Source organism: Mus pahari, chromosome 1 (genome assembly GCF_900095145.1).
Source record: "Mus pahari chromosome 1, PAHARI_EIJ_v1.1, whole genome shotgun sequence".
In the NCBI taxonomy this organism is placed as follows: Eukaryota; Metazoa; Chordata; class Mammalia; order Rodentia; family Muridae; genus Mus; species Mus pahari.
In genome coordinates, this window is record NC_034590.1 from 17594556 (window position 1) to 17610897 (window position 16342).

Here is a 16342-nt window from a genome sequence, read left to right on the forward strand (position 1 = left end):
TTTTTTTTTAAGATTTATTTATTTATTATATGTAAGTACACTGTAGCTGTCTTCAGACACTTCAGAAGAGGGAGTCAGATCTTGTTACGGTGGTTGTGAGCCACCATGTGGTTGCTGGAATTTGAACTCAGGACCTTCGGAAGAGCAGTCGGGTGCTCTTACCTGCTGAGCCATCTCACCAGCCCCAAGCTGGGATTTTTAGCCTGCAGTGCAAACTAGGTACATGGAAGTGTCCTGAGGCATGGATGAAAGCATCCGCACCACTACATGTCTGTGTTAGTAGCGGTCATGCACCCAGATGGAAGCAATTACTGTCACCATCTGTATGCAGCCTGACTTCTAGGGTATGGGGCTGGTATCTGCACTCACCTACTCTGCCCGACTTCTGACAGAGCTGTCTACCCTGGGCTCTGGAAAGGTTGGTGAACGAAGCAAAGGGGGCAGGGCTAGTTAGTCTCACACATTCGGAATGAAGCCAATATAAGGGAAAGGGGGCCTGGCTCTGCCATACACAGTCCAGGCCATCCCAACTGCTCCTCCACAAAGGCTGAGGAAGCCAGCCAGGCTCACTGCTGCACACCTACACTCAGCGCTTGGGAGGCAGGGACACAAGACTCGCCTCAACTCAAAGCCGGCCCAGTCTGGAGTGAGTGGAGGTCAGCCCGGGCAATATTAAAGTTTCAAAACAACACAAGGTCTTCATAAGCAGAGAGAGAGGTTGGGAGAGTCACTCAGCTGACGGAGTGCAGGCCAGCACTAGGCATCTCTGGCTAACCCGAGTGTAGGAGCCCCAAAAGGAACCGACTGGCACAAGTAAGGTGCCGGGCAGGGTACCTGGTGCGCTGGAAGTCATACATACGTCCTGCATACTGGCTTACTGCCACCTGTGCCAGAATAAAGAGGTCTACCCGCTATGCATAGTTGTACAAGTGACATGTGCCTAACTCAGAGGGAGGGGCTGAGCAAGTATGGACCTGGTGAGTCTGTTTCCCAGGGGCCTACAGGGATGGGATGGGGCACAAGAACACAGGATATGAGTCTGGAGGTCCCCAGGGTGGACCACGGTGGGCAAGAAGTTCTGGAACTGCACAGAAGTCTTGTTGCCATAGAAGAGATACATGCGGCCTGCAGCGGGTGGGTGAGGGCTCCATCCAAGCTCCTCTGAGCCCATACCCTGCCACCAGCCCAGCCAGGGGGTATGGCCAACAACCCCACCCTTCCCCAGCACCCCCATTCCACCTCTGGGCCACCAGGACACACCCAGGTTCTGCCGGAACTCAGACTTGACTCCAATCTGCAGCAGCTGGTTCTCAAACAAGACCCCACTGTTCTTACACACGAACCTAGGCAGGGTGGTGGGAGTCAGAATGGGAGGACTCCTGTGTTCCCCACCTGTCCCCGCTCCCCTGCCCATCTCTCCCAGAACTCACTTATTCAACAGCTCGTCTGCTTCTGGAATGGGAGGGCCTATGTCCTCAGGACCTGGGCTGGGGGAGAGGAAGAAGGGTGATGCCTGGGGGTGGAGGAGAGAGGCACAGGAAACGCTCTCTTGGAAGGAGACTACCCAGAACCTACAGGCCAAACTTCCCCTGAGACCCTCAGTTATGGGAGGGGGACCCCGGCAGAGGGATCTCCCAAGAACCCCAGCTTTCACTGCTTTTTAACCCTGCATTTGCTAGTCACCAGGAACCCCTAAAGCCCACCCCGGGGACATCCATCAACCCAAAGCCAGAGGCCACCCCTTACTCAGCAGCTGGAGTTGGGTCAGCCAACAAAGCCATGGGGCTCTCAGGGGCAGGGGGCTCCAGCTCGCTGGGCCATCCAATCCCAGAGCAGACAGAGAAGACAGGTGTGGCAGGCAGCCAATCCCAGAGAGGCAGCAAGAGGGCCAGGGAAAGAGAGGCAAGAGGAAGGAGAGAAGGGAGAGTGGACTGAGACACAGCTATGGGAAAGGACAGCAAGGGTAGCTGGGGCCGCAGAGTCCAGACCAAAGGGGTGGGACTGAGTAGGACAAGGACAGGAGGTACCTGAGGAAGGCCTCCTCGGGAGTGGGCCCCAGGCTGGGCTGTGCAGTGGGGCCGTCAGAGAAGACATCCACCAGGAGGTTCCCACCTACGGGAGCTGGGGGTGCAGCAGGGGGAGGGGCTGCCCGCAGCCCTAAGAGGTCCGCGGAGGGTGAGGGGGTCGACTGCAATCAAGGCAAGACAGGATACAGATGAGGCAGGGCAAGGCAGAGTGGACCCAGCCTGGGCACATGGTCCATAACTGGGCTCACCACAGTGCTGGGGGTGGGCTCCACACCCCCATTGATGTCATTGCTGCTGGTGTCCCTGCGGCTGTCATCCAGGGCACTGGCTGCCCCGGGGCCCTTCTTGCGCTTCAGCTTGGCCAAGATGGACGACTCCCGCTCGGGAAATGGGGGCATTTCTTCTAGCACCGTAGCCTGTGGGCAGGAAAGGAGGTCAGGGGCACTTCTGGCCCAAGAGGGTGGGTGGTCCCAAGGCCTGGGGCATAGGCTCTGACCAGAACATCGGTGCTGGCTACGGAGCTGAGGGTGAGGTACTCCACGGCCCGCTGCTGCAGCTCCACGTCAGCATTGCGCAGCTGGGAGCCGGCACGCAGAACACCTTGGATGGTGGCCTTGGTCTCAGGGAAGAGGTTGATGAACTTGATGTAGGTGGACAGCAGCAGAGCACGAGTGGCAACGCTGCACAGGTGGAACTTGGAGTGCAGCAGCGAGAACTGCACCGGTGGGCTGTGAAGGAGGTGGCGTCAGCAGACGTGCCCGTCACCCACACTCCCTAGACGAGGCTGTGTCCTCATGAAGGGGTAACTGGGTCGTGTGCTGAGGGTTCCTAGGAACCCCACCTTTCCCCAGCTTGCAGCCGCACAGTTTCCCCAGATCCCTAAGAGGGCCCCAGAATGAGGCTCCCTCACCTGGAGCGCGGGTCCCCAGCAATCAAGTTCCCAAACTCCCCAAGGATGTAGCCACCGACCTTCACCATGTTCTCATGACAGGCTGGGGCCTGGAGGGCCTGTGGACGGAGCAAGAGAAGGCAGGGTGAGAACAAGGACAGGAGAGTCGCTGTGACCTCTGCAAGTGTACACGGGGAGGCAGAGGACTGGGGGAGTTGTGAGGTGACTAGCCTGACTCAGTGTTACACTGTGACAGATCTCCCACACATACCATACTTCTAGGGCTTGCTCCCCAGCTGTTGGCACTGTTTAGGAAGGTCCTAAAGACTGTGGGAGGTGGGACCTACCTGGAAAAGGGAGGGCACTAGGGGGTGCATTATCTTTGATTACTTCATGAGTAGCTTCCACTTCTCGTTTCATGTGTGCATGTGTGCACAGAGGACTCCATGCCCATGTGCAAGGATACGAAGACCAGAAGACGTCAGGCATCTCCCTCAATCACTCCCTACCTTATTTTTTGAGACAGGGTATCTCACTGAACCAGAATTCCCATTTTGGCTTCTGCATGAGTAAAGGGACTGAAACCCAGACTCTTGCCCTACCCAGCAGGCACTTTACCCACACATCCCTACAGCCGTCTACACCCTGTCATGACTGACTGCAACCCGAGCCTGTGGAGCACTGCACAGGGAGGAATGAAAGGGCCAGCTCTCCTGCACAGATGCTGTGTCCACATCACACCGGGGAAGGTCCCACAGCTGCAGCTCCCGCATCCTTGGGTGACTCAGCTAAGGCTAGCTGAGCAGGAAGCTGGCCCCTGCTGGTGGGGCAGACGACTGCCCAGCTGCTCCTGACTGGCAGCCGAGCCCCACTACAGGTTGAAGCGAAGGCACTAACCTCAAACACTGTCTTGGCAGCATAACCCTGGACATCATCACGGTTGGTGACGATCTGCAGCACGCGGTACCACACCTCCTCGCTCACATAGTCGCCTGCGATGCGGATGAGGTTGAGGATGGTGTCCACATACCAGCTGTAGTCCACTGCATACTTCTCAGCCAGGATGGCCACCTTCAGCACCTGCGATGGGAGGTGGTGATGTGTGAGAGGACGATCATGCCCATGGGAGGGTGACTACTGCCAGTCCTGGATCTATGATCATGGCTGGCCCCATCGTAACACCCAGGGGCTCTCCCTCCCCAGACTCCTCCCTTAGCCTCAGGATTCCTAACTCTTAGTCTTCTTCCCTTAGACCTAGAGGTCCAGCCTCCAGCCCTCCTCCCTCACACTCAGGTGCCCAGCCCTGTCCTCTAGACTCACAATCTCCTCTCGGATGGCATAGTCAGCAGTCTCCAGGTACCGCAGCATCTCTGACACAATCTGCTTGGCATTGCTCCGGTCACACATGGCATACAGGAGATCAGCCGCCCGCTGCCTCACGCTGACATCCCGCTCCGTCTGAGGAAAGGCGAGCAGGAGTAAGCTGGGATCTAAGCTGGACTGGGCCCACTGCAGGGCCACCAAGCACCAGGCCTCTCTGAGTGGGGCAGAGGGCTGTACCTTGAGGGCATTAATAACTGTATCAATGTGGGTCTTGACAGCCTCGTGAGAGAACTCAGAGCTGGCTAGCGTGCACATGCTCTCCAGAGCCAGGTAGCGCAGGTTCGTCTCCCGGTGCTGCAGGAACTGGCCCAGCTGGTTGCAGGCGCGGACCAGGAGGTTGGGCTCACTGGCAGGCACAAGTGAGGTGTAGATGGAGATGAGATGTGAGTCTAAGGATACAGTTCCTCACTCCTGCCCACACCAGCATCCTACTGTGTCCCTCCCAGGAACCCTCAGGAGCCCAGATAGAGAGAAGCACTAGAGTGGGGATACGGCCAGCAGAAACCAGCTCTGACTTCAAGCCTCAGTACACAGGATTGAACCAACAAGATACGCAGCCGCAGCCATTCTGCAGCCACCGCAGGGGACATTTCACACCTGTCCTCTTCCCAGGCCTTGCTGTCCCTCAGCCCCAGGGGTCAGATGCCAGCCTCCCTTCCTCAGGCCAATGGCCCCTCAGGCCCACAGCACCTGTCATAGTGGATGATGAGGCTAATGGTCTCAAAGAGGATGGCGTTCTTGGCATTGGAGTGCTGCACCTTCTTGGACTTGGGAGGCTCCTGGGCCTTGTTGAGCACAGTCTCCAGACACTCCACTAACCGCCCTTTCACAGCCGCGTCCTCTGGGGGAGAGGGAGGGGAAGAGGCTGAGCCCTCTGCTCAGTGGGCTCCAAAGACCGCAGCCTGCTCCAGCTCTCACCATCCATGGAGGGGCCCAGCGGCCTTCAAGCCTGGCAGTCCCGGGCTGGGCTCCCACTCACCCCATACTGACTCTGCCCCACTCCTGTGAGCCCCAGTTTCCCCTTCTGCTGCACTGATGTTCCTTAGGCTTCTCACAGAAGTATGGAAAACCCAGAAGCCTGTCCCAGAGCCACACGGCGCTCATGCTTTCCCCAAGGAGCTACCCATGGAGCTCAAGCGACTGACTCTGAGCACCAGCCACGAAGGCCACTGCACACTGTTTGGGTGCCAGGGATTATGAGTTTAACAGAGATAAAGCTGATGAGCGTCCCCAGAGTGCCTCACTGCTGTGGTGGAGGGATACTAGGCAGACCCCAACTGCACAGGACAGCTGCCGGGCAGAGTGAGACAACGGCCCTCTTCTGGAAAGCCGCATGCTAACCTGCTCATTCCACAGGATGGAGGCTATGGGCCTAAGACAGGAGGAACTGTGCCATCCCAGGGGCTGCACGGGGCAGGGCACCAGGCTGTGCCCCCCACTCCTACCCAGAGCCTCCCACGAGCCTGGAGGCACAGTCTCGCTCAGGACAAGTGGGAACACGGATGCTGGCAGCCCACGGGACTTACCTGGGGGTGGGTAACACTGGAGCAGCCGCAGTAACTTCACAGAGAGCCAGGGTGCAGGAACGAAGTAATAAGTGTAGTCCTGGAGGTCAGTGGAGGCTGAGGAGACGATCTGCAGGAGGAAAGAGTGATGGATGGGTGGAAGCAGCAGAGGGGCCTGTCCCCTGAAGGTCACATGGTCACACCAGGACATCGTGGGAGTCAGGTTTGAAAAGAAAGGGGAAGCCAAGGCCTGAATACAGGGAGGCCTGCGGGTGGGACCAGAACTAAGCCTGACAGCCTCAGTCAAGAGCCTCCTGCTTCAGCCTCCTGAGTGTGTGCACTGCGCCACCACCTCACTCCATTTCCCAAGCAATGTTGGGAACGGTGGAGCAAAAGTCTCTGCAGTTCCCTGTGTGACAGTCCCTAGGGCAGGCTGTGACAGTCCCTAGGGCAGGCTACAGCCTCTCTGACTGCTGGGCTCTGCCGCGTACAGCCCTAACCACCATGGCTCCTGCATTCTCAGCACGGGATAACTACGGAAGGGTCAGGAGCTGGGTCTCATCCTTCCTCCGTCCCTGGTCAGATCGTATGACAATCACTCCTCAGGGTACCCTCCGACTCCACTTTGAAAATCCTTCTGCAAGCTGGGCAGTGGTGGCAGAAACCTTTAGTCCCGCATGCCAGAGGCAGAAGCAGGCAGATCTCTGTAAGTTTGAGGCCAGCCTGATCTACAGAGCAAGTTCCAGGACAGCCAGGGCTACACAGAGAAACCCTGTTTCGGACAAACAAACAAACAAACAAAAAAAAAACAACCAAAAAACAAAAAACAAAAAGAAACCAACAACCTTCTGCAGGAAGCCTTCTCATAGTGCTCTGTGCCAGCGGCATGACCACGTGACCTCATCTCTGTACCCTGTTGGGCCTGGCACCTAATGCATTCAGATGTGTGTAACAAGGGGCTGGGGACAGAATGAATGGTAGGCATAGGTGTTCCTTCTCCCCAGGACCTGAGACACTTATGGCCTCCCGGACAGTATTTTCTTTCTTTCTTTCTTCTTTCTTTCTTTTTTTCTTTCTGTCTGTCTGTCTGTCTGTCTGTCTGTCTGCCTTCCTTCCTTCCTTCCTTTTTCTTTCTTCTTCTTCCTTCCTTCCTTCCTTCCTTCCTTCCTTCCTTCTTCTTTCTTCTTCTTCCTTCCTTCCTTCCTTCCTTCCTTCCTTCCTTCCTTCCTTCCTTCCTTTCTTTCTTTCATTTATTTTTCCGAGTCTCCATTTGGATTGCCATCCCAGAAGCTCTCCTGTCTCCCATACTGGACTAGGACCTCCGCGAGATGCCCACGATGCTGAGCCCGGTCCATGGCGCACAGCCCTTGTTAGCAGCCTGTGATGAGTCTCCGTCCCTGTCACACGCCCTCGCAGCAGGACAAGGCCGCCCTAAGGTCTGACTCAGACATAGAGAGCCAGGCACACAGAAGGCTCGGGGGCTTTGAGGACAAGGGTGGAGGGGGTGGGAGGCAAAGGAGGGATGTATAGACAAAGAGGAGGAAGAAGAGCAGGCAGGGGAGCTGTCAGCACCTTACCACAGCAGCTGTGCTGCGGACACCAGCCCCTGAACCACACAGGAAAAGAAGCACAAAGAAGTGAAGCCCTGAGGAAGCCAATGCAGAGTCTTGGCTTTTAAGCACAGGCTGACTTGACTGTCTTTTAGGGAAGGGAGGAGAGCCAGACCCTCCCACGGCCAGTGGGACAGCACACTCACCCTGCTTAAGCGAGACACAGCCAGGGAGATACAGGTCTTGAAGTCATCTGGATTCTTCTTGCAGAGACAGGTGATGAGGCTGACAGCAGCTGTGACCACTCCCTGCAAGGAGCTCAGGCGTGAGGGACTTCATGCTGGGTGTCACTGGGAAAGCCCTGGCATCAGGGTAAGTCAGCTCAGGAGTCAGGAGCAGGGTGGGCTACTGGGAGTCTAGGGTGGGGTCAGTCTTTGCAAGGCAGTCAGTCAACTGGCCTTGCTATGGGCTCTCTAGGCTCAGAACTAGGCAAATCCTTTTAAGGCACTGCATCAGAGATGAGTCTCAGGCAGCCAAGGAGTTATCAAGGGAGGAGGAAGGTTTCTTGGAATTGGGCAGGGTGCACACACTGGGGACAGGAGATCTGGGTTGGAATGTCAGGGCAGAAGTCAAGACATGGGCTTCAGGCACTTGAGGGTGGGGCAGCTGGGCACCTCACCATGTGCTGATCATTGAGCAAGTGCACTACACGTGCCGTCCACTCGCCCATGGGCACCAAGTCAGGCGAGGCCTTGTAGAGTCGCAGTAGGCATAGAGCTGCACTCTGCTTCACACTGTCCATGCTGTCTCTGTGGGGACACCGTGGGGCAGTCAGGGCTACATGGTTCAAGTATACCTTCCTATCTGTTGCCACGTGACCAGGATATTACATAGGCAGCCAGAGCAACCCCAATGCACTTGGACACCGCCCTGGCTGCTCCAGGGATTGTCTCCTCATCCACAAAACAACTGGCAGGGCCAGGGAAAATGTGCATGCTGGCTCAGCCCTGCATCGTGAGCACCTTCGTGTACCCTGCATTGCTGTAGATAATAAAGAGACCAGCAGACACACTGTGGGTCGCATCTGTGCACCCAGACCTCGCCTGCAACCGATGCATCAGAGAGAGAACAAATCAGAGGAGAGCCAGAAAACAGTTCTCCGTGAAGTCTTAGAGGTCCCGTTCTTCCCATGCAGTATTCTAGGCTGACGACGTTGGACGTTAGTCTCTTGCACTGCAACCTGGGCCTCAAGAGCCAAGGCTGCCTTCAACTTCTGGTCCTTTGGCTGAGATTCCTGGTGTGCACCATTTCTAGGAAGCTGAGGCTGGAAGCCAGGTGTCATGCATACTAGGCAATTACCCTGCCACCCTCCAGCTATGTCTGCGCTCTCTGGCTGTCTCTTTAATACTGGACTGGAGAATTTATCAGTTGGCTGATTGGGTCTTTTAACCCAGGCTAGTCTGGATCCCCCACCTCCTTCTTTTTGTTTCTGGACACAGGGTTTCTCTATATAGCCCTGACTAACCTGGAACTCACTGTGTAGACCAGGCTGGTCTTGAACTCACAGAGATCCATCCACCTGCCACCCAAGAGCTGGGATTAAAGGTCCGCGTCTCCATGCCTGGCTGGGAACTCACTCTTTAGCCAAGAAGTACCTTCACCTCCTGATCCCCTCTCTACACTCACAGTGAGACATGGACTCCGCCGCACACGGTTTAGACGGCACTGTGGAAAGAAGCTAGGGCTTTGGGTATGCTAGGTGGGCACGCCACCCGTGGAGCTCAGCCCCACCTTCTTCCCATAGCAACTCAGTAACAGTGAAGCCAGACAGGCTGGGTGCAAAAGACAAGGCATGAGGAGGCACCCCAGCAGGGAAGATGGACACAACTGTGAATCCAGACCCAGCTGACTTCGGGGGAGCAGGAAGGGAGAGGGTAAAGCCAGAGGACGTGCAATGGTCTCTGTGGTGTCCTGTACGTATCTGGTACACCTAAGCACACACTCACATAAAAATAAATATTTTTTTTTTTTTTTTTTTTTTTTTTTTTTTTTTTTTTTTTTGGTTTTTCGAGACAGGGTTTCTCTGTATAGCCCTGGCTGTCCTGGAACTCACTCTATAAACCAAGCTGGCCTCGAACTCAGAAATCCACCTGCCTCTGCCTCCCAAGTGCTGGGATTAAAGGCATGTGCCACCACGCCTGGCAATAAATATTTTTTAAAGTTGTGATACGTTGGGACTGGTGACACACATCTATTATTCAAACCCTAAGGAGGCTGAGGCAAAATGACACTTAAATTCAGGGCCAGTCTAGACAACAGAGTGAGTTCAAGGTTAGGCTGGCAATTGAGCAAGACCTTTGTCCCATCTATTTTGAGAAGAGTCTCTTACCATGGAGCCTAGGCTAGCCTAGAACCCAGTATGTGTTTTAGAGTAGCCTCCCATTCCCATCAATCTGTCCTGAGTGCTGGGTCACAGGACGTGCCACCATGCCCAGTAAAACCCTGTCTTAAAATAAAAATAAAGGATCAAGGCAAGAGAGGAGGCGGTTCAGTGGTTAGCACACTGCTCAGGACCCAAGTTGGCAGTTCACAGCCACCTTGTTAACTGCCAACAGTGGGGATCTTATTCCCTCTTCTGACCTCTAAGGGCACCTCTATTCAAATGCACAAACACTCTCTCTCTCTCTCTCTCTCTCTCTCTCTCTCTCTCTCTCTCTCTCTCTCTCACACACACACACACACACACACACACACACAGGGTTTAAAATAAATCAAATTAAAGCATATCTGCCGGGCAGTGGTAGCATACACCTTTAATCCCAGCACTTGGGAGGCAGAGGCAGGTGGATTTCTGAGTTCGAGGCCAGCCTAGTCTAGATTGAGTTCCAGGATAGCTAGGGCTATATAGAGAAACCCTGTCTCAATAAACAAACAAACAAACAAACAAACAAAATCTGTTGAGGTTCCGTCTGTTGCTATGAATTGTAATACTAAATACAGGACCCCAACATCAGGTCGCCCCGTATGAGGAGATCCTCACATACATAAAGTGGTGATGCTATGTAACCTTGCCCCCCAAGTTATCACTGATTGGTCAATAAAGATGCCTACAGCCTGTAGCTGGGCAAAAGAGAGAGACGGGCAAGGTTTCCATTCCCAGGGCTGGGGTTCTGAAGCAGAGGCCATGAAGAAAGAGGAGAGAGAAAAATAAAGTTGCTATGGGATAGATGGACCATGAGAGCAGGGCCACAAGGGACGCCCCTTGGAGTAGGAGCAGCCCAGGAGGAACACGGTGAGTCCTGTATCAGGGTCACTGACAGGGGAGCAGACCAAATAGCACAGAGGGCTGATATCTGCCCAGCTCTAGAGCTTTAAGGCTTATTGCAAATATAAAGGTTTTGTGTTTTTATTTGGGAACTAAAAGATCTAAGGTGGGTGGAAACCCTCAAATATTAACTACAACCCAAACCCTTAAGGTATGAGGGGGTCTGCAGACAGATTTGGCAGCTGAGTCAAATAACCACAACATTTGAGAGGCTGAGACAGAGGGTTAGAAATTTAAGGACAGCCGGGCGTGGTGGCGCACGCCTTTGGTCCCAGCACTCGGGAGGCAGAGGCAGGCGGATTTCTGAGTTCGAGGTCAGCCTGGTCTACAGAGTGAGTTCCAGGACAGCCAGGGCTACACAGAGAAACCCTGTCTCAAAAACCTAAAAAAAGAAAAAAAGAAGAAATTTAAGGACAGTATGGGCTACATAGTGGTCTCAAGGTCAGCCTAGGTTCCGAGAGACTATGTGCCCCCAGACAAACAAAGAAAATTCTGTCTCAAAAAGAATCAACCCAGGCCAGGCATGGTGGCACACACCGTTAGTCCCAGCACTCGGGAGGTAGAGGCAGGTGGATCTTTGTGAGTTTGAGGCCAGCCTGGTCTACAGAGTGAGCTCCAAGACAGCCAGGGCTCCATAGAGAAACCCTGTCTCGGAAAAACAACAAAACCTTGACCTAGCAGTTTTACAGCGAGGAGCCACAGAGAATTACACGAGAATTCCGCAGACTTCACTCAGTGAGAGCACCATGTCTGTCAGAAGGGAGAGCTCTGTGACAATGGACACAGAACACATGCTCTGTCAAGCTCCTGTGTGCGTGTGCATGCGTGTGTGGGTCTGCTCATGTGTGTATGTGTGTGTATATATAGTACACATATCTGTACAGTGTATGTTTATATAGTGTATGCAGTATATGTGTATACTGTACAGTTTTTGTGTGTGCATAATGTGTGTGCATGTGCATATGAAGACCAGAAATCAACACTAGTGACCTCCCCTGTAGCTGCCTATCCAATTTTGTAGATAGACTCTCTCACTGAACCTGAGGCTCTTCCATCCTGGCAGCCCATGGCTGGGTTACAGTACAGTACTGATGCTCAGCTGTCTGTGTGCTGTGGACTCCAGACACCAGGGCCTCATGCCTGCACCACAAGCGCTTTACCAACTGAGCTTGCTCCCAGCTCCCGGCATTAAGTCTAACACCACCACAGACAGACGAACAAACTCAAAACACACCTTACTGAGAGAAACCCACAGACCTGCTCACTGCCCATTCCACAGCACTTCAAAGCCTCACAATAGGCTCGTGGGCTCCGAGGGGTGAGGTGTGACAGACCTGCCCGCAGCACAGGGCCCACTCTCTTGGGGTCGCACACAAGAGTACATCAAAAACCACTGCCCTGGGCATAATTAGCAGATCTGAGCTAGATATGGTGGCACATGACTGTATGGCAAAGGCAGGAATCACCAAAAGTTCTACACCAGCTTAGGCTACACAGTGAAACCCTACCTCAAAAACAGACAGATAATACATACTTTATGTCTGTCTAAATTCAGAGGCTAAGGAGCAGGGGAAACAGTTCAAGGTTGTGCTCAGCTACCAGGGAGTTCAAGGTCAGCTCAGGCTACACTGGACCACCTCAGTAAGCAAATCAAACCAAACGCAGGCAAGCAATCAGCCTGGGTTCCCTAGTGAGAGCCTAGCTCAAACTCTGAGTTTAAAACTATTAACTGACCAATTAGGAGACGGGATCTGGCTGTGCTACAAAGTGGTCTTAAATTCTTAATCCTCCTGCCTAAGTTTCCCCGGTGCTGCACCCAGAACAGCCCTTTAATCCTTGCCCTCCTGTACGCCAGCCCATCCTCTAGCCCTACCCAGCACATTGGGCCACCTTGGGGTCCACCTCCAAGCTGCTTCTTTTCCCCGTTCACAGCCTCCTTCTCAGGAACTACATACATGTGCATGGGGTACATACATACGTAGGGAGAACACCCATCCACATAGAATAAAAATAACAATCTTGGAAGGACCCTCTGGAACAGCAGGTGCTTAGCCTTGCCTGGCTTACATTGATTGCTTCAAAGGTGAACTTGGGGGTGGATATTTGGCGACCCAGCCAGGATGAGGCAGCCGTGGCGTTGTGGCCTGCAATCCCAGCATTAAACTGGAGGAAGCTGGAGGATCAGCTCAAGGCCAACCTGGGCTACATGATCCCGTTTCAAACAAACACACGGGGCAGGCTGGCAGCTAACTCTGGCTGCTCTGTGACAAGGATGGAGACAGGTAATTTTGCAGTTCCCTGGGGCATTTATTTCTAGGCCACCTACACTTTGATGTGTGGCTTCCCACAGCCTCTCCTTGAACAAGCTTTTCTCTGTTCCCAGAGGTTACATTCCTCCCCCACCCAAAAATACAACACTCAGCACCCTCCCCACCCCCCCATCACAAAAGGCCTTAGAAGCCCAGGCTGCCTGAGACCCAACTCTGTCAGAGTCGGCTGCTCCTGCCTGGGTCTCCATGTGCCTCAAATACTGGCTTAAGACTCCATTAACTAATACTAACTCTTGCTCTTTTGTTCAAAATAAAGCCTTTCTTTTCTTTTTGACACAGGGTCTCACTGTGGAGCCCAGGCTGGCCTCAGACTTGTCCCAGTCCTCCTCCTTCCTACAGGCCTCACTACACCCAGATCAGCCACACTGTCAAGGACACCAGCAGCACCTGTCTACAATGCCAGAAATAGAAATCTCACCTCGGCACAACAGCCATGGTGACTTTTCTAAAAGACAACACCGCTCCTGTTGTTCAACTGCCTGACAGACGCCAGTCACCCCAACTTCCATGGGAAGCAGAGGCAGACTCCCCCAAGTCTCTTCCATGCTCCCTATCCCCCATCTACAGAGAACCCCTGATGGACCACACACCTCCACCCAGAGCCTTGACACCTGCTTTTGCAGAAGGCACCCAATATCCTCAAGTGATCACTGACTCCTGACTGTTCTAGAACATTATCCATCACCTCCTGGGGAGTCCCCCCCGACTTGTTAATGAAAGCCTTTTTCAGAGCTGGAGAGACGGCTCAGTAGTTCAGAGCACTTGCTGCTTTCCCGAGGACCCAGCTTTGGTTCCCAGCACCCACGCCAGGTAGCTTTCTACTTCCTGTGACTCCAGCTCCAGAGGATTCCATGGTGTGGCCACCTGCACTGAGGTGCACCTGCACATAGACACGTGATTTAAAATGATAAAAATAAGTCTAGGGGGCTACTTTTCCAGAGGACCCAGGTTCAATTCCCAGTACGGACATGGCAGTTTACACCTGTCTGTAACTCCGCGGTTCCTGAGGATCTGACATCCCCACACAGACAAGCATGCAGGTAAAACACCAATCAATGTTTATAAAATAAAAAATAAATTATCTAGAAAGGGGAGGGAGGGAGAGAGACTGCCTCACAAAAGACTTACTCTGACACACACACACTTAATAAAAGTCAGATGGTGAATTTACTTTATTTATCACTTGATGTGCCTAGTGTTTTGCCCACATACCTATCTGTGTGAAGGCAGCCAATCCCCTGGAACTGGAATGACAGACAGTTTTGAGCTGCCATGTGGTCCTGTGGGAGAGCAGTCAGTGCTCTTAACCACTGACCCATCTCTCCAGTCTCATAAATAAGTCTAAAACCTAGAAAAGCCTGGGTGTAGTGGTGCACACTTTAACCCCAGCACTTGGGATTCAGAGGCAGGCAGATCTTTAAGTTTGAGGCCAGCACAGTCTATAGAATGAATTCTAGGACAGCCAGGGCTATACAGAGAAACCCTGAATTAAAAACAAAAAACAGGGCTGGAGAGATGGCTCAGTGGTTAGGAGCACTGACTGCTCTTCCAGAGGTCCTGAGTTCAATTCCTGGCAACCACATGGTGGCTCACAACCATCTGTAATGGGATCAAATGCCCTCTTCTGGAGTGTCTGAAGAAGGCTACAATAAATTCATATAAATAAAATTTAAATCAATCAATCAAACAAAAAGCAACCAAAAGGAAGAAGTTGTTTGCACACAGTGTCTTCTCTAGCCTAGAAACCACTGACTATCAGAAGAGGACCTTCAACTTCTGCTCCTCTGACCTTCATATGTGGTTTACAGGTGCGCAGGTGGGAGGAACCCAGGGTCCTTTGCAGGTCACAGCTGCATCCCACCTGTGCATCTTCAGGTACCCTGGCACTTGGGAACGTAGGGTTTCCTGCCACTGCTCCTCGAGAATCAGAGCCGTATTCCCATAGCTCGGCATGTAACCTGCTCAGGAGCCAGCCAGGAAGCTCCCTGAAGTCGTCAAGCAGCACAGCTGACCCAACGAGTCTGAAACCCTGCGTGTCCTCACCCAGCAGACACTGGACACCTTCCTGGCTGCAACACTGAGACTGTCCACCTCTGTTGGTAGCACCAGTGTCAGCCATCAGTGCTGCAGGCACACATGAGGGAACAAGTCATCGTACCCACAGATACTAACGCTGTGTCTCTGACACATGACCACTGGGTGGGATGGGTCCTTACACCTTCTAGGCATCCTGGTGACATGAGAGAGACAGAGACTCTGGGGTCTAAAGCCCAGTTGGAGAACCTAGAAGGTGCCATAAACAAAGCTGGCTCTCATCTCCTGCTTGTGCCCTTTTGCTGTGGTCCCCAGTGCCTCACCCAGCCACCAGGATTCGGGGAATGTCTGCGGCAAAGGCCTCGCCCATCTCACGGCTGCCCACGTTGGCGATACAGTGCAAGGCCAGGCACATGAAGGTGGGGTTGCGACTGGCCAGGTCATTCTTGATAGCGTTGTTGATGAGCCGGATCAGCTCTGAGTTTGAGTTCACCAGGACTGAGATGAACAGGTACCCCTGTGGGGCAGAGAAGGGACAGCTGGGCACTTGTGGCTAAAAGGCACTAGACCAGCATGCAACAGCGTCTAAGTGGACCTGAGCCCCCTCCCTCTGCCCCTGGCCCTGCCCGGTCTCCTGCACTCACTATCTGCTTCTCCGTGTACTTGTTAGAGCTTAGCAAGTTCACAGCCTCCATATGTCCAAAGTCAATGTCATGGCCAAGCAGGAATATGAAGAGCAGCTTACACACATACTTCTTTTTACTGTAGCCATCCAAGGCCTTGTCCCCTGAGGCAGAGGATGGGAAAGGGAGCCAAGTGAGGAAGCATTCCGTAAACACCTTGGGCCCTGGATCCCTCCCCAGGCCCTCGACAGCAGCTTGCCTTTGAACTTGGAGCGGATGTTGGCCAATTCCTTGTTGATCCTCTTGATCTCAGCCTCTTTGCTCTTGCCTGTGGAGAGAGGGCAAGGCACACAAGGCCACAGGCAAGGTTATATATAAGTTTTCTGCCACCCCTTCCTCCTCCTGGTGGCCCATGAGCTGCAGGGTGCTGGAGCTTGTTTTGGAAGGGTCTACCACACCCTGCCATGGGAGCCCAAAGGCCCACCTCTCTTTTTACTGTTTTATTTTTTTCAAGACAGGGTTTCTCTGTATAGCCCTGGCTGTCCTGGAACTCACTCTGTAGACCAGGCTGGCCTTAAATTAAGAAATCCACCTACCTCTGCCTCCCAAATGCTGGGACTAAAGGCCTGCGCCACCACGCCCGGCCCTTTTTATTCTTTTTTTTTTTTTTTTTTTA

The 16342-nt window shown here is 53.4% G+C and overlaps 1 protein-coding gene across 2 annotated transcripts in view; it reads right to left on the reverse strand.

Annotated features, from left to right (window-relative positions):
- Positions 1–16342, reverse strand: part of Ap2a1 (adaptor related protein complex 2 subunit alpha 1) — a 31095-nt gene that overhangs the window by 1872 nt on the left and 12881 nt on the right. Inside the window, exons 2-19 of one of the 2 annotated variants that reach the window (XM_021190143.2) lie at positions 15926–15994; positions 15688–15830; positions 15367–15560; positions 8034–8163; positions 7561–7662; positions 5826–5934; positions 4990–5140; positions 4477–4645; positions 4237–4374; positions 3814–3996; positions 2938–3035; positions 2524–2755; positions 2276–2443; positions 2028–2188; positions 1747–1812; positions 1431–1487; positions 1261–1343; positions 1036–1125 (exon numbers count right to left, since the gene is read on the reverse strand). In XM_021190143.2, the coding sequence (XP_021045802.1) occupies positions 1036–1125; positions 1261–1343; positions 1431–1487; positions 1747–1812; positions 2028–2188; positions 2276–2443; positions 2524–2755; positions 2938–3035; positions 3814–3996; positions 4237–4374; positions 4477–4645; positions 4990–5140; positions 5826–5934; positions 7561–7662; positions 8034–8163; positions 15367–15560; positions 15688–15830; positions 15926–15994 (2343 nt within the window). The remainder of the gene's footprint in view (positions 1–1035; positions 1126–1260; positions 1344–1430; positions 1488–1746; positions 1813–2027; positions 2189–2275; positions 2444–2523; positions 2756–2937; positions 3036–3813; positions 3997–4236; positions 4375–4476; positions 4646–4989; positions 5141–5825; positions 5935–7560; positions 7663–8033; positions 8164–15366; positions 15561–15687; positions 15831–15925; positions 15995–16342) is intronic. The other variant, XM_021190146.2, reaches the window with a different exon arrangement.